We start from the raw sequence: 27,207 nt of genomic DNA on the forward strand, positions 1-27,207 counted from the left end.
ATCAATAATGTCTGGTCGCTGTCTTTAATTTTGTTAACATCATTTATACCTTTCCGGCAGTAGCTCTATCTATGGTAGTCACGTCTACCCTTATGAAACAAAGTCTGTAGTAAGCTGCTCACTCGCCACCACTGAGTCAGTTTTGCTGCTGCTGCTGCTGCTGTTGTGCCGACTCGGTTGTTCCATGGCAGCTGTTTACGTTCCACGCTTGCCGAGGATGGATGTTTATTTCCGCTATAGCGGATAGCCACGAAGACGAAAATCGGTAGCTGTCATCTCTATCAAAATTGTACCTCGTTGTTTCATATTTCATCTGCTTCACGGACTTTCCTGCCAGATCACGTAAGAGACGTGATCTGGGCTTTCCTTCACCACTGTTGCACCCATTGCCTAACACTCGTAGGTTTTTAAATTTCATTACTTAGTAACATTCTTTTTGATGATTTTACATTTTATCTTAAATGTGACTTTCTACATCTACATCCATACTCCGCAAGCCACCTGACGGTGTGTGGCGGAGGGTACTTTGAGTACCTCTATCGGTTCTCTCTTCTATTCCAGTCTCGTATTGTTCGTGGAAAGAAGGATTGTCGGTATGCCTCTGTGTGGACTCTAATCTCTCTGATTTTATCCTCATGGTCTCTTCGTGAGATATACGTAGGAGGGAGCAATATACTGCTTGACTCCTCTGTGAAGGTATGTTCTCGAAACTTCAACAAAGCCCGTACCGAGCTACCGAGCGTCTCTCCTGCAGAATCTTCCACTGGAGTTTATCTATCATCTCCGTAACGCTTTCGCGATTACTAAATGATCCTGCAACGAAGCGTGCCGCTCTCCGTTGGATCTTCTCTATCTCTTCTATCAACCCTGTCTGCTACGGATTCCACACTGCTGAGCAGTATTCAAGCAGTGGGCGAACAAGCGTACTATAACCTACTTCCTTTGTTTTCGGATTGCATTTCCTTAGGATTCTTCCAATGAATCTGTCTGGCATCTGCTTTATCGACGATCAACTTAATATGATCATTCCATTTTAAATCACTCCTAATGCGTACTCCCACATAGTTTATGGAATTAACTGCTTCCAGTTGCTGACCTGCTATATTGTAGCTAAATGATAAGGGACCTTTCTTTCTATGTATTCGCAGCACATTACACTTGTCTACATTGAGATTCAATTGCCATTCCCTGCACCATGCGTTAATTCGTTGCAGATCTTCCTCCATTGCAGTACAATTTTCCATTGTTACAACCTCTCGATACACCACAGCATCATGCGCAAAAAGCCTCAGTGAACTTCCGATGTCATCCACAAGGTCATTTATATACACTGTGAATAACAACGGTCCTACGACACTCCCCTGCGGCACACCTGAAATCACTCTTACTTCGGAAGGCTTCTCTCCATTGAGAATGACATGCTGCGTTCTGTTATCTAGGAACTCTTCAATCCAATCACACAATTGGTCTGATAGTCCATATGCTCTTACTTTGTTCATTAAACGACTGTGGGGAGCTGTATCGAACGCGGCATCTACCTGGGAACCCGTGTTTATGGCCATCTGAGTCTCGTGGACGAATAGCGCGAGCTGGGTTTCGCACGATCGTCTTTTTCGAAACCCATGCTGATTCCTACAGAGTAGATTTCTAGTCTCCAGAAAAGTCATTATACTCGAACATAATACGTGTTCCAAAGTTCTACAACTGATAGACGTTAGAGATATAGGTCTATAGTTCTGCACATCTGTTCGACGTTCCTTCTTAAAAACGGGGATGACCTGTGCCCATTTCCAATCTTTTGGAACGCTACGCTCCTCTAGAGACCTACGGTACACCGCTGCAAGAAGGGGGGCAAGTTCCTTCACGTACTCTGTGTAAAATCGAACTGGTATCCCATCAGGTCCAGAGGCCTTTCCTCTTTTGAGCGATTTTAATTGTTTCTCTATCCCTCTGTCGTCTATTTCGATGTCTACCATTTTGTCATCTGTGCGACAATCTAGAGAAGGAACTACAGTGCAGTCTTCCTCTGTGAAACAGCTTTGGAAAAAGATATTTAGTATTTCGGCCTTTAGTCTGTCATCCTCTGTTTCAGTACCATTTTGGTCACAGAGTGTCTCGACATTTTGTTTTGATCCACCTACCGCTTTGACATAAGACCAAAATTTCTTAGGATTTTCTGCCAAGTCAGTACATAGAACTTTACTTTCGAATTCATTGAACGCCTCTCGCATAGCCCTCCTCACACTACATTTCGTGTCGCGTAATTTTTGTTTGTCTGCAAGGCTTTGGCTATGTTTATGTTTGCTGTGAAGTTCCCTTTGCTTCCGCAGCACTTTTCTAACTCGGTTGTTTTGTGCTCGTTACCGCGGTCCTTTAGTTTTCCTATCAGTTTCATCGACCTATAGGAGGCTTTTTTTTTTAAGTTGTCTCGAAATTAAAAACACAGTGAAAACCCGATGAAGCTTTGCACAGATGCGTTGTGCAGTATCTCTAGTAAGCTCGTTGATCGCGACTCGTCGCATTTCTCAGTTCTGAGCACACGGTGAGCGCGTGGAGGTGTCATCAACAAGAGGCTCCCTCCAAGCGTGAACTGTGTGCTGTCACTCGACTTCATGCTGAGGTGTTCTGCGTGACTTCATGCTGCTTATATAACGTAACTGGCAGGCAAAATAGCAAAGTGCGGCACTGGTGTAGGACTAGCACACATTCATGATGCAGGCGGTCAGGGAAAGAGGCGAGTGTCAACCGATGATGCTGTTCAGCAGGTGGATTAAGCGATTGGAGAAAATCGTCTACGAAGAGCAGTTCAGAACAAGCGCAGAGGAACGTTATCAGGTATTACCTTTCTTCATGACAATTCTCTGCCGCGTCTGCAGCTGCAACAAAGTCTCTCCCACATAGTAATCGATGGGAAGTATTCGAGCACCCACTATACAAACTGCACTTGGCTCTCTCTGATTTTCATCTCTTTCCTAATACTAAGGCTGACTACGAGACAGCAATTTGGCACAGACAACGAACTGCAAATCAGCGAATTGGCAGAAAGCACAGACGGGTGCCATCCTTGGCGAGGATATTGGGGAGTTGGTTCAACACTAGGAGATTTTAATTGCGGTTTCCATTTCGCGACCGATCGGACTGGGGAACCAAGAAAAAAAATGGAAAAATCCCTCGTACTTTGCCAGAACTACACGTCACTTCACAGACACACAAACAAATGTTCGTCTACTATCAGGAAGCAACAATATTTCGGGTTTCCCCCTCTTTTGGACTCCTCCCTCTCAGTATCAGTTACGGTATCTACCCAGTGACGACAGCCCACTAATACTAGCCTGAATACTTTAATGCGCAAGTCCACCCGACCTGAAAAGCGCGAGAAAATACTCTTGTGTAAGTGAGGAAAGACAAAAGTAATGAGGAGTATCAGAAATGAGGTTAGTGATATACTTATCAAACCTGGGGTCCAAGAAGTTGGCGAAATAATAGAATTCTGTTACCTCGGAAGCAACGCAAGACGGACAAAACAAGGACGACACAAGAAATCAGACTATCACAGACAAAGAGTTCATTCATAGCCAAAATAAGTCTGCTAGTATCAAACACAGGCCTTACTTTGAGGATAAAATTTCTGAAAATGCAAGTTTTGTGCACGAGATTGTATGATTAATGAATCATAGACTGTGGGGAAACCGGAAAAAAATAGAAGTATCTGAGATGTGGCTCTAGAGGAAAAATGTTGAAAATTAGATGAACTGACAAGACGATGAATGATGCTGTTCTTCGCAGATGGAAACAAATGGAAAACAATGACAAGAATAAGGGGCAGGATGGTTATACATGTCTCAGTGTCTCAAAGAGTAACTACTGTAATATTTGAGAGAGATGTAGAGGGTAAAAGTTGTGGGGGAGTCAGAGCTGGAAATGCATCCAACAAATAATACAGGACACAAGATGTACCTCCTACTCCGGGATGAAGAGGTTGTTACAGGAGAGGATTTCGGGTTATCAGCCGTGCAGCTTCACCAGTGGAGTCCTGAAGAAGGATCTAAAAGACACAACGTCGGGTATTGAAGTTCGGAGAGGAATATGAAGAAGCCTAACGATTCAGGATATTTTACCATCAGAAATAAATTCTCACTCTCTCACTCTGTCTGTTTCCGTAGTTTACGGGGACAGATCTGAGAGTGGCACAGTCAGGGTTAGCACAACCGCGTTTCACTTTTTTTTTTATTTGTGAGGCATTTTCAGTGGCCTGTAATACATGTTTGTTTTATGTATATGATAACTGTGAAATATAATAATGTGAAATATGTTATTGCATTACATTTTCTCTTGAAGTTTTGTTTTTAGGTGAGAAACAAGAATTGCAGGATAAGATTCGTGCATTATTCACCATTTGGTGTTAATTATTCTTAATCGATTTGTGTCGTCTTGAAGTCGTATTTATTTGGTCTGCACACTTCAGATGGCCGATTTTCGGCATTTTTTCGAACACACTTATTTGAACACTTCATTTCCACATTCCAATGTGTGTTAATTGTTTGTGTTTGTAGTATGTAGTGTTACCAATTGTAGCTGTGTGTTTATCACACGTCTTATATGTTTTGTCTATATGTGCTTTCATTATTTTTGTGCGTCTGTGTTTTTGTGAGAGTCGCATTTTTCTTAAAACATGACAACCAAACAAATATCAAACTACGCACCTAAAAGACGAATGATAAACACTCAGCGACAGCTCGCAGTACTACACACTAAACACGCACAATCAACACACAGTGAAAAGTGGAATTAATTGTTCAAATAAATATGTTCGAAGAACTCCGAAAATCGACCATCTGGAGTATGATGACCAACTAAATACAACTCCAGGGCAACACACACGGATTAATAACATCAGAAATCGTAACACCAAATGACAACATAAACTCACGAAACTTGCGCTTGCAAAAGATGTTTCTCACCTTAAAACAAAAAAAGAAGGGGAATAACAAGAAAAACGTAATGTAGCAAAATATTTTGAGTTACAAAAGTTATTATACTTCGTTACAGGCTACTGAATATGCTTCATAAGTAAAAGAAGTGAAAAGCGTATACCACAAAATAAACTCGTTTAGTTGCAAAGACTACATAAAACTCTATAACAGTGAATGTTTCGCACGTTGAAAATATAGATAAAGTTCTCTAGTTGTCGTTCTTAACTTCTCTCTCTCTCTCTCTCTCTCTCTCTCTCTCTCTCTTCCCCCCCCCCCTCCCTCTCTCTCTCTCTCTCTCTCTCTCTCTGTCTCTCTCTCTTCCCCCCCCCTCCCTCTCTCTCTCTCTCTCTCTCTCTCTCTCTCTCTGTCTCTCTCTGTCTCTCAATAGTAGAAGAAGAAGCAATTCTGGAAATGAAAACCAGAAATGAACGAAACGATCTCTCTCTCTCTCTCTCTCTCTCTCTCTCTGTGTGTCTCAATAGTAGAAGAAGAAGCAATTCTGGAAATGAAAACCAGAAATGAACGAAACGATTTGGGCAGCCTGTCCAGTATGATAGATCAGCAGCTTTGTCAAAGGCTTCAGCAAACGCGTGTGCGATCCTAGGTCAAACCGCCGCGAGCACCTGTACACACAGACAAGATGCAAGGCCAGAGGCTAATAGGGGCCACTTAGCTCATATGCTAAGGCGCGAGGTGGGAAATACACAGCCGCTCTCAGCTGTTACCTAATGAACACATAATGGTCTAGTGGGGCCACACTAAACTATAAACAGAAACATTCTATTGTCTGCTCTAGACTCCATACCAGTCGGAATGTTGCTGATTAATAGCCTCATACGCAGAACCTAATATCATCTACAAGCACCTACAGCAAAACTTGACACCTCGCGGAAGTGCATGTATGCTGTGCAAACAATAGTTTTTGTGTTGATCGGAACCTAGAAGAATGTGCTTGTGAGCTGTTACTGTAGAACACTTCTCTGATAACTGTAACAGTCTACAGATGTGCTCTAGGAGACTTTCAACTATTTATGAAAAATCTAGATACATTATTGAGCTACCTGTCCGTAATGTATTCAAGAACAGTCCACATTTAAATGGAAACCATTTTATCAGTATATCATAGTTTGGATTCCAGAACAGTTGCTCGATTGAGAATAGCATTCATACATTCACTCATCAAATAGTCCGCAATTCGCGGTCTAGTGGCTTGCGTTACTGCCCCTGCAGCACGGGGTGCCACGTTCGATTCCCGGCCGCGTTGGGAATTTTCTCTGCTCAGGGACTGGGTGTCTGTATTGTCATAATCATCATCATACTCCGTGACAGTGGCTAGATTGGACTGTAAAAGTTGGGACTTTGTACGGGCACTGATGACGGCGCAGTTGAGCACCCCACAAACCAAACATCACCACCACCACTCATCAAATTGTAGAAGCCTTAATTAATAATACATCGCAAGATATTTTTGTGAGATTTCCAAGGCATTTCATTACGTAGAACATGTTAAAGTCTTAGCCAAACTCGGGTTTTATGTAACTGCTGGCTTTACACACAGCTGGTTTGAAGCATACTTAAAACAGAATTCAAAAGGTTGTGCTGAATAATTCAGACAATGTTGGAAAGGCAAAAAATTTAGTGACTGAGAAAAAAATCATCAAGGGCGTCCTACAGGGTTCACTCCTATCCCGGAAATATGTGAATGACATTTAACTTAACATTCAACAAGCAAAAATGGTACTTTTTGTAGGCGATACTAATGTTATAATACAGGGTGATTCAAAAAGAATACCACAACTTTAAAAATGTGTATTTAATGAAAGAAACATAATATAACCTTCTGTTGTACACCATTACAAAGAGTATTTAAAAAGGTTTTTTTTTCACTCAAAAACAAGTTCAGAGATGTTCAATATGGCCCCCTCCAGACACTCGAGCAATATCAACCCGATACTCCAACTCGTTCCACACTCTCTGTAGCATATCAGGCGTAACAGTTTGGATAGCTGCTGTTATTTCTCGTTTCAAATCATCAATGGTGGCTGGGAGAGGTGGCCGAAACACCATATTCTTAACATACCCCCATAAGAAAAAATCGCAGGGGGTAAGATCAGGGCTTCTTGGAGGCCAGTGATGAAGTGCTCTGTCACAGGCTGCCTGGCGGCCGATCCATCGCCTCGGGTAGTTGACGTTCAGGTAGTTACGGACAGATAAGTGCCAATGTGGTGGCGCTCCATCCTGCTGAAATATGAATTTGCAGCTCTCTGCTAGCTCTGCGAGTCGATTTTCCTGGGCTGCGAACAAATGCTTGCTGGATGCGTGCTACATTTTCATCACTCGTTCTCGGCCGTCCAGAACTTTTCCCTTTGCACAAACACCCATTCTCTGTAAACTGTTTATACCAACGTTTAATACACCACCTATCAGGAGGTTTAACACCATACTTCGTTCGAAATGCACGCTGAACAACTGTCGTCGATTCACTTCTGCCGTACTCAATAACACAAAAAGCTTTCTGTTGAGCGGTCGCCATCTTACCATCAACTGACGCTGACGCCTAGTCAACAGCGCCTCAAGCGAACAAATGTACAACTAAATGAAACTTTATAGCTCCCTTAATTCGCCGACAGATAGTGCTTAGCTCTGCCTTTTGTCGTTGCAGAGTTTTAAATTCCTAAAGTTGTGGTATTCTTTTTGAATCACCCTGTAAATCCCATTACAGGGTAAGCAACAGAAGGGTTGGTGAATGATATCGAAAGAACTGTTACTGGACTCTTCCTACATTTTGTAAAACACACTATATTCAATTCTGCGTAACAAGTAGAGTCGTCCTAACAATTTATATAGCACATGAGCATGAGTCAATGAATAGGGTAAACACTACAAAATTTTTTGTGTACGTACTGATGAAAACTTCAACTGGAAGAAGCATATTTCTGAGCTTCCCAAGTAACCACTTTTGCTCTTCGAACAGTTGCTAGTATTGGAACCAAACGTACTAACCGCTTCACGCATTTTGCGTATTTCCACTCAATAAAGTCTTACAGAATAACTGTCTGAGGTAACTCATCACATAAGTGAGCAGTAATAGTAACATGTAGCGTTCACACACGAGACTCATGTAGTTGTATCTTAAAGGAGCTAGGCGTTTTAACAGTACATATATTTGCTAATGAAATTCATCATAAGTGATCAGCCACAACTGGAGAAAAACAGTGATGTCCATACCTACAACATTAGAAAGAAAAACGACCTTAATTACCCACTGTTAAAGCTCTCACTGGTTCAGCAGGGAGTTCAATATGCGGGAACAAAAATTTTTGATCATTTTCCCAGTAACATAAAATTTCCGAAAAATGGCAAAGCAAATTTTAAACACAGTTTAAAAACAATTCTCCTGGAGAACACCTTCTATTCCACTGACGAATTTCTACTTAAAAACTAGCAGCCAGTAAAAAGAATTAGTTATATGAGTAGGATTAAAATAATGTGTTCATTAAAGTTAACACTAATCATTTACACATATCATGTAAACTGCATGTTACACGTCATTTAAATTAAATAATCTGCAATTGATACGATACATGGAATTAACTAATTAATTAACTAACTAGCAATGACGGTGTATCAGTACTTATAACGCATCTTTCTGCACTCCTTTTTTTCCTAGTGTTGTCGCGTGTGTCGCAGAACTGATTTATTTGTTTCATGGTCTGTCTAAATGAGTAGCATTTCTAGCTTCTCTTCATTGTAGGCTGTAGTGAAACAAAAATACAAAGGAAGACCGTTGATTGAATGACCAGTGCACTTCCCTTGTGTTCCCTTCGTCTACTGGCAGCCCAAGCAAGTGGACGAATAACGTTACCCCTTCGGCGCCAGCACCACCATCCCAAGAATCTTTCATTACAAGGGGCAACAAAGAACCAAAAACTTCAGCAAATGTGCATCTCGACGTGAACAGTCGTCTGAAGACGAACCTGTCCGTTCGAAACCGGTGATGGCGCTAGTTACGTAATAAATAGTGGCTGATAGCTGTCTTCTTACTTGAAAGAGTCAATCTATCCAAAATCACACACTAGGTATTGCTCGCCATCCATGTGGAGCACGTGTTGGTCCCATCGCGGACTTCTAGACTTGCCCACACACAACTGATTTCATCAAAGTGTACGGGCCTGAAGATGGCGTTGACGCAACGTCGAAACTTGTAGCGAAGTAAATATAAAATCTTAAGTACAGCTGGAGGAATTTCATTCTTAATAAAAATCATACCAGTTGTGTCCAACCTTCATCCAGTTTAAATATGGATGTACGAAGATATCCAAAATCAGTTCTCTGTTACGTTTTTAATAACGTCATATTTACTCGCGTGATACACTGTGGGAAGTTTCTTGAACAGGTCTTCATTAGAGGAAGTGGATTACCGAATAAAAAACATAGGCCGATGACTGGAAAAAATTGCTGCCGTTCATATCTTCGTAACGTAGAAATACATAAGAAAAGCAGTCTTGTTGGTTAATATTCACTGGTAACCAAGCGACATGCATAACACTTTTTTATTTTGTTTCTGAACAGAAAGTTATTCGGCTATTTATATTGGGTTATTCTGAATAGCAAGAGGCAGCGAGAAGGCCACCCCATTTTTTTTCTACAGGGAATAAGTATGTTATAGCAGTTAAACTTGCGAATTTACAGACGTACTCAAGTAATTTTTTTACATTTATAGCTGCCGAATTGTGCTACCGACTTGGTTTCTTTAAAAGAATGTACAAGGGCTTCAGGACCTCACCGACATACTCTGAAGAATGATAGGTCACACAAAGAGCATCCTTTTATCAAGGAACATAGACGCACCCTTAAGGTTATAATGATGAATAACCACATGCACAAAAAAATGGCTCTGTGCACTATGGGACTTAACATCTGAGGTCATCAGTCGCCTAGAACTTAGAACTACTTAAACCTAACTAACGTAAGGACATCACACACATCCATGCCCGAGGCAGGATTCGAACCTGCGACCGTAGCAGTCGCGTGCTTCCGGACTGGAGCGCCTAGAACCGCACGACCACCGCGGCCGGCCAAATGCACAAAAATTACCGTTTATTATTATTATTATTATTATTTCTTTACTTTCTCAGATGTTAAGTCTGGTTGAGAATGGAAAGTGACGCGGACCTTGATCAAGCGTCACTTCCTATTAACTGTACGGTATGTGTTATATTGCATTTAGGAACTTTCGGGTAATTGAACATGTATCAATAATTACGGATTTCTGTAGTTGTATATATGTGTTTGGATGTAGCTGTATTGCATTGATGTACTGGTGGATATTGTGTGGTATGACTCCTGTAGTTGATACTATAATTGGTATGATGTCAACTTTATCCTGATGCCACATGTCTTTGACTTCCTCAGCCAGTTGGATGTATTTTTCGATTTTTTCTCCTGTTTTCTTTTGTATATTTGTTGTATTGGGTATGGATATTTCGATTAGTTTTGTTAATTTCTTCTTTTTATTGGTGAGTATGATGTCAGGTTTGTTATGTGGCGTTGTTTTATCTGTTATAATGGTTCTGTTCCAGTATAATTTGTATTCATCATTCTCCAGTACATTTTGTGGTGCATACTTGTATGTAGGAACTTGTTGTTTTAAAAGTTTATGTTGTAAGGCAAGCTGTTGATGTATTATTTTTGCGACATTGTCATGTCTTCTGGGGTATTCTGTATTTGCTAGTATTGTACATCCGCTTGTGATGTGATCTACTGTTTCTATTTGTTGTTTACAAAGTCTGCATTTATCTGTTGTGGTATTGGGATCTTTAATAATATGCTTGCTGTAATACCTGGTGTTTATTGTTTGATCCTGTATTGCAATCATGAATCCTTCTGTCTCACTGTATATATTGCCTTTTCTTAGCCATGTGTTGGATGCGTCTTGATCGATGTGTGGCTGTGTTAGATGATACGGGTGCTTGCCATGAAGTGTTTTCTTTTTCCAATTTACTTTCTTCGTATCTGTTGATGTTATGTGATCTAAAGGGTTGTAGAAGTGGTTATGAAATTGCAGTGGTGTAGCCGATGTATTTATATGAGTAATTGCTTTGTGTATTTTGCTAGTTTCTGCGCGTTCTAGAAAGAATTTTCTTAAATTGTCTACCTGTCCATAATGTAGGTTTTTTATGTCGATGAATCCCTTTCCTCCTTCCTTTCTGCTTAATGTGAATCTTTCTGTTGCTGAATGTATGTGATGTATTCTATATTTGTGGCATTGTGAACGTGTAAGTGTATTTAGTGCTTCTAGGTCTGTGTTACTCCATTTCACTACTCCAAATGAGTAGGTCAATATTGGTATAGCATAAGTATTTATAGCTTTTGTCTTGTTTCTTGCTGTCAAATCTGTTTTCAGTATTTTTGTTAGTCTTTGTCTATATTTTTCTTTTAGTTCTTCCCTAATATTTGTATTATCTATTCCTATTTTTTGTCTGTATCCTAGGTATTTATAGGCATCTGTCTTTTCCATCGCTTCTATGCAGTCGCTGTGGTTATCAAGTATGTAATCTTCTTGTTTAGTGTGTTTTCCCTTGACTATGCTATTTTTCTTACATTTGTCTGTTCCAAAAGCCATACTTATATCATTGCTGAATACTTCTGTTATCTTTAGTAATTGGTCGAGTTGTTGATTGGTTGCTGCCAGTAGTTTTAGATCATCCATGTATAGCAAATGTGTGATTTTGTGTGGGTATGTTCCAGTAATATTGTATCCATAATTTGTATTATTTAGCATGTTGGATAGTGGGTTCAGAGCAAGGCAGAACCAGAAAGGACTTATTATTATTATTATTATTATTATTATTATTATTATTAGGCATGTTCTGACAAATTAACATGAATGGTTCAATCAGTTTTCCCTGTGTGTACATACATGGTTCATATATTCGTATCAGTGCCTGTCAAATTCTGCGTGCTGTCGAATTTTGTGGAATGTATCAGTAATTCGGGCTATCAGCTCAGCTTTAGTGGCAATTAGAGTAACTTAAAGCATGCTCTTGACATTTCCCCAGAGAAAGTAATCAAGGGCCGTTAAGTCAGGCGAATGCGCTGGCCACACAACAGGTCCCCCCCTCGTCTTATCGAACGTTTCCCAAAATCGACATTTAGCTGTGCTCGCGCATCACCACTGCAGTATGCCGGAGCTTCTTCATACAGGAACCAAAGGCCTCTGCGCCCAAAAATTGGCAGATTTTCCAGCAGCTCCGGGAATGTGGCCTGCACTAAGGAAGCTGGTGCAGATAACCTAGGCGGCAGTACCACAGGACCTAGAAGATTGTTACACACAATTCCGGCACACATGTTTACGGAGAACATTCGTTGGTGCGCTAAAAGAGCAGATGTTACTGTTCCTGCTGTTAAAATACTCGTCTCTTGTAAAGAAGGCCCGATCTGGAAATAAAACGTTTGTTGAAAACAACACCGTCACTCTTCAGTGCACGAATCACTGCACAAAAAGCATACGATGTGGGTCAACAGCTGATCCGAAATCCTGCACCCTTTTGAGGATAGTATGCATGCAATGCTCTCCAGAGACGTGACCTGTTTCCATAGCACGGCCTGTAGCATATGTCCTGCTTGAAGATTCATTGCGATCACTTCACTCTCAAAAGATGGCGTTCTCGTGTCACATCACCAGTATACTGAGGACACAACCCCCCCCCCCCCCCCGTTCCTCGCAAGTGTACATCAATTGCAGCAAAGATAATGTGGAGTTAGTTTCTTCTGTTTCAGATCCAGTTTTCTGCACTTCCGTTTCCCCTCACTTCACCGTAACATAGGCCATTGAGCTCATCTGATCCTCATCCCACTTTTCTTTGAGTACTAACTGCAAGACAAATTGAATTCGAGTATCTTGAGAGGCACGAAACTGAAGATACAGTAGCACTACACAACCTGAGTGACAGGTCTGGTACAGCTCCACAGAATAAGAACCTCACGACGTTTACATCAGTACTCCGCAAACCCCCTAACGGTGTGAGGCGGATGGTACTTCCGGTACCACTTCATGGTCCTACCCACCCTACTCCTTACAATGATGTAATGGTACTGGTACATTCAGAGGTACATGTAAATACTGTGTGCAAAATAATACAGTTATAGTAAGGAAATAGTACATTAAAGCGTCATGCTTCATGCGGTAGTTTTCCTGCATGAACAGTGAAAATGTAGTACTGTACATGATAAACTTTTTTCCTTTCATCATTTTCTGGGGGTTGTCGGTGAGAAAAAATTCGTAAAGATTTTTAATTATGTGTAAAGGTTGTTGCAAGGCATTAATTGATCTCATTCTCAAATACTGGATCGATAAAACAGTGGGGTTCACTGCTTTTTCGTCCACACCCCTTTGATAGGTAGGTGGTGTTTACCCCGAATGCGATTCTTTACGGACAGTAAGTGATAACGTGCACCAAGTTTGGTTTAAGTCGGTCAGGTCGTTTAGGAGAGGTGGAACGTACGTACGTGCGTCTATTTTTATAATATGTATGGATGAATGGATAGCGCAAAGATTCTACGTGGGGCGCATTAGATCAGTAGCTGGTATGTGGCACCACATATCTGAGCACAGGCCGCTGAAATCCCGTAAATTACGTCCCGGCTGTTGGCGGACGATGAGTTATCGCCCTATAGTGTTCCAACTGTGTACCATCTGACTCAGATAATGCGCATTTGGTGGCTGGGACATCAATTTAAGTTCACTATCATGATTCTTAAACCACTATACCTCGCTTCTGGACTCTGACATGGACAGTTATCGCCTCGAGCGAGCTATCAGGCAGAGGGGATGCAGCTGGCCTGCAGTGATGTTTACGTAGTCCGCAGCTGTCATGGGGCCTTCGACTTCTACCACAGGTCGGAAGGAAGTCAACGCAAATGTTCCCCATAACATAATACTGCCCATCACTGGCCTGCGGGAGGGGCGACAAGCCACTGCTCATGTCCGTGGCGCCAAATACAAAAAAACTCACGTAGGTGTGAGCCGCGTGCGACTAACGGAAAACCGACGCGAATTCCGAAACACAGAGCAGCCTGGCATATTTCACATCAACAGTATTTGCTAAAGCCTAAAGAAGTGATAATCCATATATAAAAATCCTATGGCTGATTCAGCACAGTGCCATGCAGCATAACTGCAGTTAGACCTCTGTCGCCTTGTCACCGCGCCTCTTGTACAGACGAGTTGACGGATCGCATTGACAGCGGACTGTGGGGAACAGATCCAACGGCCGACCACATACACCTCGTCCCTGCATCCCAGGTCTGGGCGCGTGTTCTACAACGCCATTCATCACAGCGGCCGCCGGCAGCACTTCGGAATTTTCCACGGTCGGCGGGCCTGTCCTGGCAGTGTTACCCGACCCAGGCTACGTCCCCCCCCCCCCCCCCGAGTTCTCACCCCCCCTTGGAGCGACCCCCTTTCAGTACAGCGCCATTCACAACGGGTGCTAGTCGTTCGGAATTTTCCACACTCAGCCCGCCTACCCGCCACGCGTGGCGCGCGTAACGAGTGCCATCTGTACAGTGCGGCCAACTCCTTCGAGTCACTTCCATTTGACGCAGTACCTCACATGTGCGTCCTCTGAAATCATGCAAGACGGAGCAACGTTCTAAAATTCACATTTTTGATACTAGGAAGCTAGAGACATTTCTTTTTATTATTAACCAAAACCAGTAAAAATGTGAGTGAAGTTAAAGGACAAACTTATAAACGCTTTTTTTTTTTCAACTCAACGTCACAGTAACAGTGTTTGCTTGCAAAAAATCCGCGTCTGTTCATGCTAAAGGACTTAACTGCGTAATTTTGGACTATTTTCTAAAACTGTGTGGCATAATTAACGAGTAATTTATTTAAGTGTAGCCAAGGCCAGCGTAAAACAAGATGAATTTGGGATACGTTCCAAAACAATCACAGAGTGCCTTCCAAGAGCCTTGGATTGAAAATGACTCTTACCCCCCCCCTCCTCCTTTTTGTTTGGCATCTTAACTCATAATTACGTAATTACAATGAAATGAACACCCTTAGCTGCTTACAGGCGTTGACACACGTCAACGGGGACAGATGAAAATGTGTGCCGCGACCGGGACTCGAACCCGGAATCTCCTGCTTATATGGCAGACCTATCCATCTGAGCCACCGAGGACACAGAGGACAGCGCGACTGCAGGGATTTCTCTCTGGCGCGCCTCCCGCGAAACCCACATTCTCAACGTATTGTCCCGCACTACATTCGTAGTGCCCCCGCCCATTATACTCGTTACTCGCGGCGCATTGCGGATTCCCGTAAGAGTTCGGGCACTGTTTGTGCATTCGCACAGAAGAAGAAGATGGTCAAGTGGCCGGTGAGCCTTAACTATATATATACTAAGATGGTGTCTGTTCTTTCGGACATGTAAGCAGGACACCCCGAGTTCGGGTCCCTGTCGGGACACACATTTTCATCTGTCCCCGTTGACGTATGTCAACGCCTGTAAGCAGCTAAGGGTGTTCACTTCATTGCAATTTCATTCTAACGAGCTGCATGTTCACCGATGGTATCTGTTCTTTCGGACATGTTCCCTGAGTGCAGAACGACGCCAAAATCACCGCCGGGCCGAAGAAAAGGAACAGCCTGTATTAGAATTCTGTATTCCAAATATCAGGATGGGACAAGGTATTCCAAACATCAGGATGGGACAAGGATCCCTCTTATCTCCCTTCGCAGATGCCTATGGAACCACATATACGTATATTATCCGAAGTACTACCGTCTCAGCTATCAAAAGAAGTTAGTGAGCGCTCTGAGGATTTCTTGGCAAGGAGGATGCAGAATGGTATCTTGGATGGAGTGTCAGCCACAGAGGGAGAAGTAATTTCAGATGTCCCCCACACAAGTTCGTTGGGACCGTATCTGGTCATGTTGTTTATTAATGGCAGTGTAGACAATGTCAATGGTAACTTAGATTATTACCAAATCATGCAATTATCTGTAACGAAATACTGCCAGAAAAAAATCTGCACAAATACACTGTAACACACCACAAAGTAACTACCCACTTGAAGTAACCACCCACTTGAAGTAACCACCCACTTGAAGTAACCACCCACTTGAAGTAACCACCCACTTGAAGTAACCACCCACTTGAAGTAACCACCCACTTGAAGTAACCACCCAATTGAAGTAACCACCCAATTGAAGTAACCACCCACTTGAAGTAACCACCCACTTGAAGTAACCACCCACTTGAAGTAACCACCCACTTGAAGTAACCACCCACTTGAAGTAACCACCCAATTGAAGTAACCACCCACTTGAAGTAACCACCCACTTGAAGTAACCACCCACTTGAAGTAACTACCCGCATGAAGCAATTACCCACATGAAGTAATTACCTGCATGAGACGGTAATGGGTAGATGTGACGTGCGTGTACACATAAACGTGTGATTACAATTTCGAAGAACTGTGATTTATTCAAGAGAAACAGCTTCACATATTGGACAAGTCAATAATGCATTGGTCCACCTGTGGTCCGCCGGCCGGGGTGGCCGAGCGGTTATAAGCGCTACAGTCTGGAACCCCGCGACCGCTACGGCCGCAGGTTCTAATCCTGCCTCGGGCATGGATGTGTGTGATGTTCTTAGGTTAGTTAGGTTTAAGTAGTTCTAAGTTCTAGGGGACTGACTACCTCAGAAGTTAAATCCCAAAGTGCTCAGAGCCATTTGAACCATTTTTTGAACCTGTGGTCCGTATGGAAGCAGTTACCCGGCTCGGCATTGATTGATAAAGTTGCTGGATGTCTTCCTGAGGGATATCGTGCCAAATTCCATCCAACTGATTGTCAAAAACCCGAGCTGGATGGAAGGCCCTGCCCATAATGCTCCAAAGTTCTCAATTGGGAAGATATCCAGGGAACTTTCAGGCCAAGATATGGTTTTGCAAGCACGAAAATAACCAGTTGAAATTCTCGCCCCGTTCTAGCGGGCATTATCTTGCTGAAGTATAAGCCCAAGATAGCTTACCATGAAGGTTAACAAATCGGGGCGCAGAATACCGTCGACCTACTACTGTATTGCAAGGGTGTCACGGATGATAACCGAATGCGTTCTGATATGAAAGGAAATAAAGAAATGACAACCCGGGCCATAACTTCTGGTTGTCCGGCCTTACGGCGGGCGACAATCAGGTTGGTAGCCACCACTATCCGAGGCGTCTTTAGACGTGTCGTCACTATTCATCTGGCACAATTCGAAATGGAACTCGTCACTGAAGACAATTCTACTCCAATGAGATTCCACGCTAAAGACGGGTCTGGAGACACCCCATACAGGTGTCGAATACCAACCTGACTGTCCCCTGCCATACACACCGACAACTGTGATCTTCGCTTTGGGGTACCACTTCTTTTAGTAGCAGAAGCCCTTTGATTGTCTTCCGCGGCACCCTTGCAGCACAGTGGTACGTGCACGATTGTCTACGTCCTGTTTTGTTGCCCTTCACGGCAAGCCATCCTTGGCCTACATTTCAGCAAGGCAGTGCCTGCCCGCACACGGCGAGTCTTTCTGTTGCTTGTCTTCGCGCTTGCAAAATCCTACCTTGGCCAGACAGGTCGTCGGATCTCTCCCCAATTGAGAAAGTTATGGGCAGGGCGATCTAACGCGCTAGTTCGACAGAGTTTGGAACGATATCCCTTCTAAGGACACCCAACAACTAACAGTCAATGCCAAGCCGTGTAATTGCTTCCATGACAGCCAGACCAATGTGTTGCAGACTAGTTCAAATTGTGAAGTTCTTTTTCTTGAATAAGTCATTCAATTTTTCTGAAATTGTAATCTTTTTTTGTCTTTACGTGTCCATCACACTAGCAATTTCCATACCATTCGGATAATTCCTTCGTTGTTTTTTTGTGTTATAGCGGATTCAGTAGGATCATGATAACGTTTAAGATTTAGGCGCAGGTTGGCAACTTGCTTTAAATGTTGACAAACGTCTAACTGTACATTTCACAAAGTGAAAAAACATCGTCTTCTATGACCATTATGTCAAGAAGTCACAGCTGTAACTGATAAACTCATACAAAGGAAAGCAGATTGCAGACTTCGGTTCATGTGTAGAATATTAAGGAAATGTAGTCAATCTACAACTAAGATTGCTTACAAAACACTCTTGCAACCTCTCCCAGAATATTGCTCAAGCGTGTAGGTCCCGTACTAAAAAGTATTAACAGGGGCTATTCTTTGTAGCCCCAGTGTTGACGTAACATTAATCTCTGTACCTCCATTATTTTCGTCCCAGAAATGAACTTCTGTTTTAGTAGTGGCTGTAAAAAGAAGACCGAACTAGAACAGAACTCTTATCACAAGCATATTGCCGCAACGAGGCATCGTAATTCCTCTGGTTCTTTCACGTCTTGTTAATGGGCTAAAGCAGTATTTTTTTATAAATAATTCAAAAGCCAAGATAGCTTAAACACTGTTTATTAGATAACCGGTTTCAACATACTAAAGGTGCCATCATCGGATCTGTGAAGATATAACATGACAGGTTTGAGGGAGGGCTTACATGAGTTACACTATATACATTACTATTAGTACAGCACCACGTACACGAATGTAACTTAACATGCATAAGTCATTTGGATATAACGATACAGGAGGCAGACCAGCTGATATAAAATCATTGTCGCAGAAATAAAAAATAGAAAACAACTGCTTCCATGGTCATTCTATTCCATCAGCTATATACAACCGAAGTCACAAGGTAAAACTATGACACATGACCGCAGCTACGGTGGTGCTGTACTAATAGTATATAGTGTAACTCATGTAAGCCCTCCCTCAAACCTGTCATGTTATATCTTCACAGATCCGATGATGGCACCTTTAGTGTGTTGAAACCGGTTATCTAATAAACAGTGTTTAAGCGCTCTCGGCTTTTGAATTATTTATACAGCAGAGTGCTCTCTCCACAACACACTGTGTGTTCACTGCAGTAATTTTTTTCAGTGTCCTCTCCTTTATTGACGAGACTCAGTTTCGAGACGTTATTTTCAGAGAATAAACAGAACACTGTTGTACAAAGAGGGAGACAAATACGAACGTAGACGAAATATTTGATTTCTGTTACCGTAGTGTTCTCCACGTGAGACAATCAATTCTTCTCATCTTTTACGCATGCAGGAGAAAAATTAAAAATTCATGTAATCATAAAGGCCATCACATGAATCCTGGCCAGCAGAATGAAACGTTGCAGCAGAAAGTGAACAGGAATTTGCCACTCAGATTCAGCTTAAACGTAATTCAGTTTCACAAATCTCCTACCTAAAGCGACAAATTAAAATTTGTGCCGGACCAGGCTTTGAATCCGGATTTTCCGCTTATCGGGAGCGGTCGCCTTATCACTTACGCTATCCGAATTCGCTCCCCGGACCGACCCAAACTTCCACATGTCACACTCCTGTCCATTTCTTTTCATACATTATTAATTCATTTACCCACTCTCGCAAATCACGGGATTCCCTTGCAGGTTTTTAGAATCAAGACATCGAGAAGTCAAACTACCGTATTTTCAGCACCATCCCATCTCGTTGGCTTGATTCTCAAAACCTGCCCGGGAATCACTTTGTGTACGTGTGAGGGTAAATAAATTAATAATCTATGAGAAGATATAGATAGGTGTGTGACATGTGGAAGTTTTGGTCGGTGCGGGGAGCATGCTCAGATAACCTAAGTGGTTAGGCGACCTCTCGCGATAAGTGGAAAATCTGGGTTCGAGTACCGGTCCGACACCTGTTTCCACATATCGCTTTCGGTAGTGCATCGATACCTATTACAGTTAAGTTGCGTTTCAGAAACAAACTGTAGTTCGTCATGAAATAGAGATAGGCACGTTTCAGCTATCATATTGTATATTGAATTGAAGGTGGAAATTAATTGTAACAACGCCAAGACTCTGAATTAGCTTGGAGGCGTCCCACCTCTGCCCGCAGACAGCTGATTTTCAAAATTAATGAAACGTTTTCAGTGCTCTCCCTGCCATAACCCTCCTCGTTAAAACTAATAAATGTCGGACATACATCTGGGTTCTCGGACTTTGCTTACTAGCAAATCTTTGAGTGCCTAGCTTTTGTCAGCAAGGCATCGTAGATATCGTGTAACCTTAAATATTGCGTAACGATAAATACAGATATATCTCTGAGAGTCAGTTGCATTCTCGGAATGATGATGAGAGAACTATCCAACCGCACGTAGCAGGCTCGAGATGTTATCCAAGGCGCCAGAAGTGAGAACGTTTCACCCTCTAATATATTCGACAAGATTTCACGTAAGCCATTGTTTTGCTTAGATCTTTAATATATTACTTTGACTGTCATCAAACGAAGAGACCTTAAATGAGAATACAAAAAAATGAAAAATCCATTGAACAACAATCAAATGTTTTCTGAAAATCCGATTTTAATGTAAGAAAGGTGGTGGCAAGCATGACAGGGGAGATTCAGGCCAGTAAGTCTTAAGACTGTGTTAAAACGGAATTGGCAAGATTATATGCTTCAGGTTCACCGTTAATACCGATTGCGAAAGCTGAAATGGCTCTGAGCATTATGGGACTTAACTGCTGCGGTCATCATTCCCCTAGAACTTAGAACTAACTAACCTAAGGACATCACATATATCCATGCCCGAGGCAGGATTCGAACCTGCGACCGTAGCAGTCGCGCGGTTCGAGACTGCAGTGCCTACTACCGCTCGGCCACTCCGGCCGGCATTTCATACGAAATTCCGCTCTAACAAATCACCAGATCATTCAGACGAAACTGCGTATTGCCGCTCCTCTTGTACACGGAGGAAACATGGGCAATGAACGAGGCCACAATGGAAAAATAAATGCGTTGGTAACAGAGGTTTTTAGAAGCACATTCAGTTTCCTGAATGCAGTGCCCAATGAGAAATACCGAGAAAAACTAATAAAGAGTTAAAATTGTAATCACCACCAAGAAAAGGAAAAGTGCATATCTTGCAATGCATTCTATCGTCGTGTGAGGTATCGGTCCCAGCTGCTGACACCTGTGGGTAAAACTCGAAACATCATTTCCTACCAAGGAACAAAACTGCGTAAATATTAAAAAGACCACTCAAACTTGTTTAAGAAGGCAATTAAAATGTGTGTGTTAAGCAGTTAAGTTCTATACAGTGAAGAATTTCTTCGATAACACATAGTATCGATGTGATGAAAATGTAACAAGTTCCTAATGATAAGACAGGTCTGTAATTTCACAACACACTTCCACACTACGTTTGTTTTTATTTTCTGGAAATTCTTACACCAAATATCCGCAAAGGATAATACACAGACTGGCCTCCAGTCCTCATCCGGCTGTGACGGATTTGGTTTTCCGGGCTTTCCCTAAATTACTACAGACAAATTCCGGTTTGTTCCTACCGTACTGCCTACCATACCCTAGTCAAACTACCCCCTTAAGTATACAAATGCTTGCAAATATGATTTTTTTTCTTCTGGATGAATACTAATAAAACTATTACTGTTAAAATAGCGGGCAGAGATGAGCGCGAAAGGAGTGGATCTCACGTCTCATGACTTTAAGAAATCTGTTTCAGTTTTCATCTAATGACACTAATCGAAAAGTTCCAAACACTGACAGAATTTCCTTGTGGTCTGTTATGGTCTCATAACGAATCGGCACTTTAAGAAAGTGTCTAACCGATGTACCTATCAGAGCAAACTTTCAATCACCAGAGCGCACAGAGGTTTTAGGAGTCTCACGCATGTATCTCCTAGAACCATAACACACTGTTGAAAATTTGTTCCCATTGGACATCGTTTTTAACCCAGTCTCTTTTTTTCTTTCTAGGTAGCAAACTATTTCTTATCAAGCAACCCATGTTGAAAGAGAAATACGGGAGCGCACAGTACCTCGTCCACGGCTGGCTACGTACACACGAGAGGACAGTTGACTGCCGCAGACCTTTTGCTGTTACACCTGGCCACGTCGTGAGCGCGCACTGGCCACGCCAGATCGCAGCGCCCCTATTTCTGGGCTGTCTCCATGGCGCTTCGGCTGTCGCCGCCATCGATCGGAAGATTTGACGGATGCAATCACAGCCCACCGGCGTCTTTGACGTCAAACGCCCACCGCATTCCGACACTTACGTATCCAGTAACCTCTCTCTCTCTCTCTCTCTCTCTCTCTCTCTCTCACACACACACACACACACACACTTACAACGGTCGCGCGTGTACGGCTAGGGACGGTGCCTCTGGAAGTTACATGATCGATTCTCTCACCCAGCTTCGATACAGATCAAAGCTTGTACTCCGTCTCCTACGAGCTTGTCATCGCTGCAATAGTTAAACCTAATCTTTTCTTCACTTCTCCCTCTTTCTTCCGCTATGTACATCTATATAATATACAGGGTGTCCCAGCTATCTTCTCCACCGAAAATATCTCTGGAACAATAACAGCTATTGGAAAACGACTTTCACCGGTATCAATGTAGGGCTGGGGCCCATGAATGTACATATTTGGAAACATTCTAAAACGAAAGCATATGTGTTTTTAACACAAACGTATGTTTTTTTAAATGGACCTCCTATATTTTTTCTTCAGCAATCCATAGCATGACAAAGCACATACACAATGGCGTTGATTGCATAGCAATATTCCCATTACATCCCGAGATATTGAGACGCGAAGTTGACGCTTGAAACACCCGACATGCGCTGCTATGTGATTGACATGTGTAATCACACCTCCATACTTATCAAGAGGTCCGAAACGAATAATACGGTCTGCTGCGATTACGGGCAGCATGGGGTTCCGCCTGAGCCTCAGGCCGTGCGCTAGCAGCGCATGTCGGGTGTTTCAAACGTCAACTTCGCGTCTTAATATCTCGGGATGTAATGGGAATATTGCGATGCAATCAACGCCATTGTGTATGTGCTTTGTCATGCTATGGATTGATGCAGAAAAAAATAGGAGGTCCATTTAAAAAAAAACATAAGTTTGTATTAAAAATGTTTCCAAATATGTACATTCATGGGCCCCAGCCCTACATTGATACCGGTGAAAGTCGTTTTCCAATAGCTGTTATTGTTCCAGAGATATTTTGGGTGGACAAGATAGCTGGGACACCCTGTATATAATATCGAGCCCTCTGACGCTATGAGGCGGAGGGTACTTCTGGTATATTGAGGCCCCCCGTCCCTGTTCCGCTGACGAATGGGGCGTGGGAAGAATGATTGTCGACGGGCCTCTGTATTGGCTCTAATTTCTCGAAAATTTTTTGTAGTAGTTTTTAGCGAGATCTGTGTGGGAGGATGTAATACGTTAAGGAGCTCTTCGCAGAATCTAGGAGACGAGATACTGGCAGAATTGAAGCTGTGAGAACGGGTCGTGAGTCATGGTTGGGTAGCTCAGAAGGTAGAGCAATTGCCCGCGAAAGGACAAGGTCCCGAGTTCGAGTCTCCATCCGGCACACAGTTTTAATCTGCCAGGAAGTTTAATATCAGCGCACACTCCGCTTCAGAGTAAAAATCTCATTCCGGATGTAATATGTTGTCCTACTCTTCCCAGAAAGTACTCTATCGGAATTTCAATGGCAAACTTGTCTGAGATGCACAGTCTGTGATGCACAATGCCTCTCTTATAGCGTCTACCACTGGAGTTTGTTGAGCATTTCTGTACGCTCTCGTGCCAACTACATGATCCCGTGAAAAAACGCGCCGCTCTTCATTGGATCTTCTCTATCTCTTCTATCAGTCCTACCTCATAAGGGTGCTGGATTGATGAACATTACCCAAGAATCCGTCGGACAAGCGCCTTGTAAGCAACTTCTTTCGTGGATGAGTTATATTTCCTTAAGATTCTTCCTATGAATCTCTCTCTGGCGTCTGCTTTTCCTATTATTTGTTTTATTTTGTCATCCCACTTAAGATTGCTCTGGATAGTTACTCCTAGATATTATCAATAGTATAGGTGTACAGTAGTGGATTTCCTTTCCTATGTGTGCGCAATATGTCACATTTATTCATGTTCAGGATCAATTGCCAAAGCCTGCACCATTCATCAATCCTCTGTAGGTCATTTTGGAAATCAATAGCGACTTTTGGCTTTGCTACTTTCTTATAGACAACCGCACTATCTGCCGACAGTCTTAAAGAGCTTCCGACGATTGCTGCTAGATCCTTCATATACACTGTGAACAGTAACGGCCCTATCATACTTTCTTGGGATACTCCGGAAATTACATTTACATCTGTCGATTTTAATCCTTAAGAGCGTTATGCTGAGTTCTATCCGCAAATAAGTCCTGCATCCAGTCGCAAATCTGTTCCGACAACCGGTAAGCTCGTATTTTTTTCACTTGAAGGCAGTGCGGAATGGCGACAAATGCGTACCTGAAATCACAGAACGTGGTATCAACTTGAGCACCGCTGTCTACACCGCTATGTATCGCTTGAGGGCCGCACGGAGTATCCTCGCGGTCTGAGATTCCATGTACGGATTACGCAGCCCCTCCCATCGGAGGTTCGAGTGCTCCCTCCAGCACGGGTGTGTATGTTGTTCTTAGCATAAGTTAGTTTAACTTAGCATAAGAAGTGTGTACGTCTAGGGACCGATGACCTCAGCAGTTTGGTCCCTCAGGAATTCACACGCATTTTGAGCGCTTGAGGAACAGAACGAGCTGAGTTTCACGAGATCTGTGTTTGCGGAATCCATTTTGATTTTCGTAGAGGAGATTTTTCATCCTCCAAAAACGTCACAATTCTTTAGCATAATACACTTTCATGATTCTGCAACGGATTGACGTCAACGATATAGGCCTATAATTAAGTGCGTCTGTCGTACGACCCTCCTTGAAAACGGGTATGACCTCTTCTATTTTCCAGTCTCTAGGTACCCTTCATTGCTCTAGCGAACTACGAGAAACTGCTTCCAGAAGGGGAGCAATTATTATGCATAACCATTGTAAAATCTTACAGGTATCTCGTCTGATTCTGGTGTCTTTCCACTTCTAAGCGACTGTAGTCGCTTTTATATTCCGCGATCGGTTATTTCAGTATCTGCTATTTCGACGTTCGTCGATGATTGAAAGGAGATACTGTAAAACGATTTTTCGCGGTCAGACGATTCCAGAAGACTGAATTCAATATTTCGGCCTTCTGTCCGTTATCTTCCTCTTCGGTGTCTGTATAGTCACTGAGTGACTGAGTACATGATGTCGACTCGCTTACTGATTTTACGTAATACCAAAATCTCTTAGGTTTTTAGCCTGATCGGTTGACAAAATTTTACTTTCAAAGTCATCGAGCCCGAACACTTCTCCCTTGCTCTCCTTACGATCATCTTTTGTTTCTCTGCTAGATTTTGACTTCTCTTGGACACATGATGCAGCTCTCTTCGTTTGCGTAGGAGTTTTCTAACACAGGTACTAAACCACGGTGGGTCTTTCCCACCCCTTGAAGACCTTGCTCGGTACACACTTCTCTCACCCGCCCCCCTTCCCCCAGACATCCCACCCTCCGTCACGTGCGCCCAAAATGCCATGGCATCCCTAAATAAACACGCACATAATAGTGTTGTAGCTTGAACATTTAGCACCCACTTTTCGCACAAACTTTTCGAAACTTTTGGATAATCTTTAAGTACAACAAACACGGACGTTATTTTCGGTGCTTCACAGTTATACAGCAACTGGAAAGCTTAGTTGTAAGATAAATAGAAAAAGTAGAGAAGTAGGTGAAGGAGATGTTCTTTATTGAAAGCAAAGAAGGACCAGGATGTCTCTTAACATAATGGCTATCATTTTGCCAGTAAAAAGCGAGTTAGTCAGCTAGGAGCAACACTAGCGGTGGAAAGAGAACAGTTTTCACTATTAGCTAACGTCGAAATAATTTCCTTTTATCAACATACCAGATATCCTTCTAACAATGTCGTCGTAAATGGCAGAATACCAATAAAAACTAGCGTTCTATGTAAAGAAAAGACGCCTTGTTATCGGTGGAGATATGTGATTCGTTATGTTCCTTTATTTCCTTATGGTGCGATCACAAAAGCACGTTTTCTAAACTGTCAAATGGTTCAAATGGCTCTGAGCACTATGGGACTTAACATCTGTGGTCATCAGTCCCCTAGAACTTAGAACTACTTAAACCTAACTAACCTAAGGACATCACACACATCCATGCCCGAGGCAGGATTCGAACCTGCGACCGTAGCAGTCGCGCGGTTCCGGACTGAGCGCCTAGAACCGCTAGACCACCGCGGCCGGCTCTAAACTGTCGTAACTATATAAATTTCCATAAGAAGTGTTCATTCTTCAGTGGAATGTGCGCTGATTTGAAACTTCCTGGCAAATAAAAACTGTGTGCCGGAATGGGAGGTGACCTTGTACCTTTCCCTGTCGCGAGCAAGTGCTCTGCCACTGAGCAACCCAGGCAAAACTCAGAACCCGCTTTCACAACTTTGCTTCCGCTAGTAATTCCTCTCCCATCCTCCAAACTGCACAGAAATTTTGCAGCGTATCTTGCGGGAATAGCACGCTTGGGACGAAAGATACAGCAGAGAAGTGGCTTAAAAAAACGCTTTTTTCTTTCTGTAATATTGATATTTAATTTCATTGCAGCGTTTCGATTGTTATATGTAAGGCGCCCTCAATTGGTGTTAATAATTTCTTTTTTTCTGTCCTGCCGACTTCTGCGTTTTTTGTCATACTATCATGGCTTGAAATCGAAATTTCCGTTTCACTTACAAAATCCAACGCATACTGGAGACTAAATTCCCCGTTTTGTTGCTTTTTCAGACCTTGCTCTTTGTTACTACACGATGGGAACGCCTTACTAATGTCTAAAGATTATCACAATACCTGTTGTACTTTTTATAGCAGAAATGTTTAGTTTTGTCAGGCAGATAAGAAATAGCTTTCATCCACGGAAGCTGGCTATCTGGAAAATTAAATACCAGCCTGTCTCACGAAAAAGGCGTTTTTATCAGAGATTAACATTAGCAGTAATAGTAATAGTAATGAAAGGAAGGAGGGCTGTAGTTCAGAATTCGTCGTGATTGACATTATTGCAGTCCGCACCCTAGCTCGCTTTGCAGAAGGATGAAGAAACACAGAATTCGCCAAAGGAAATTTACGGAACATGGTACAGTAATATACACCAAAAGAAGGCATAACGATGAAAAGCA

The 27,207-nt window shown here is 42.6% G+C and overlaps 1 protein-coding gene across 1 annotated transcript in view; it reads right to left on the minus strand.

Moving 5' to 3' along the window:
- Positions 1-16,363, minus strand: part of LOC126204244 (uncharacterized) — an 83,021-nt gene extending 66,658 nt beyond the window's left edge. Inside the window, exon 1 of the mRNA XM_049938638.1 lies at positions 16,073-16,363. Within this exon, the coding sequence (XP_049794595.1) occupies positions 16,073-16,363 (291 nt within the window). The remainder of the gene's footprint in view (positions 1-16,072) is intronic.
- Positions 16,364-27,207: the final 10,844 nt, after the last annotated feature.

This window comes from Schistocerca nitens, chromosome 9 (assembly GCF_023898315.1).
Source record: "Schistocerca nitens isolate TAMUIC-IGC-003100 chromosome 9, iqSchNite1.1, whole genome shotgun sequence".
In the NCBI taxonomy this organism is placed as follows: domain Eukaryota; kingdom Metazoa; phylum Arthropoda; class Insecta; order Orthoptera; family Acrididae; genus Schistocerca; species Schistocerca nitens.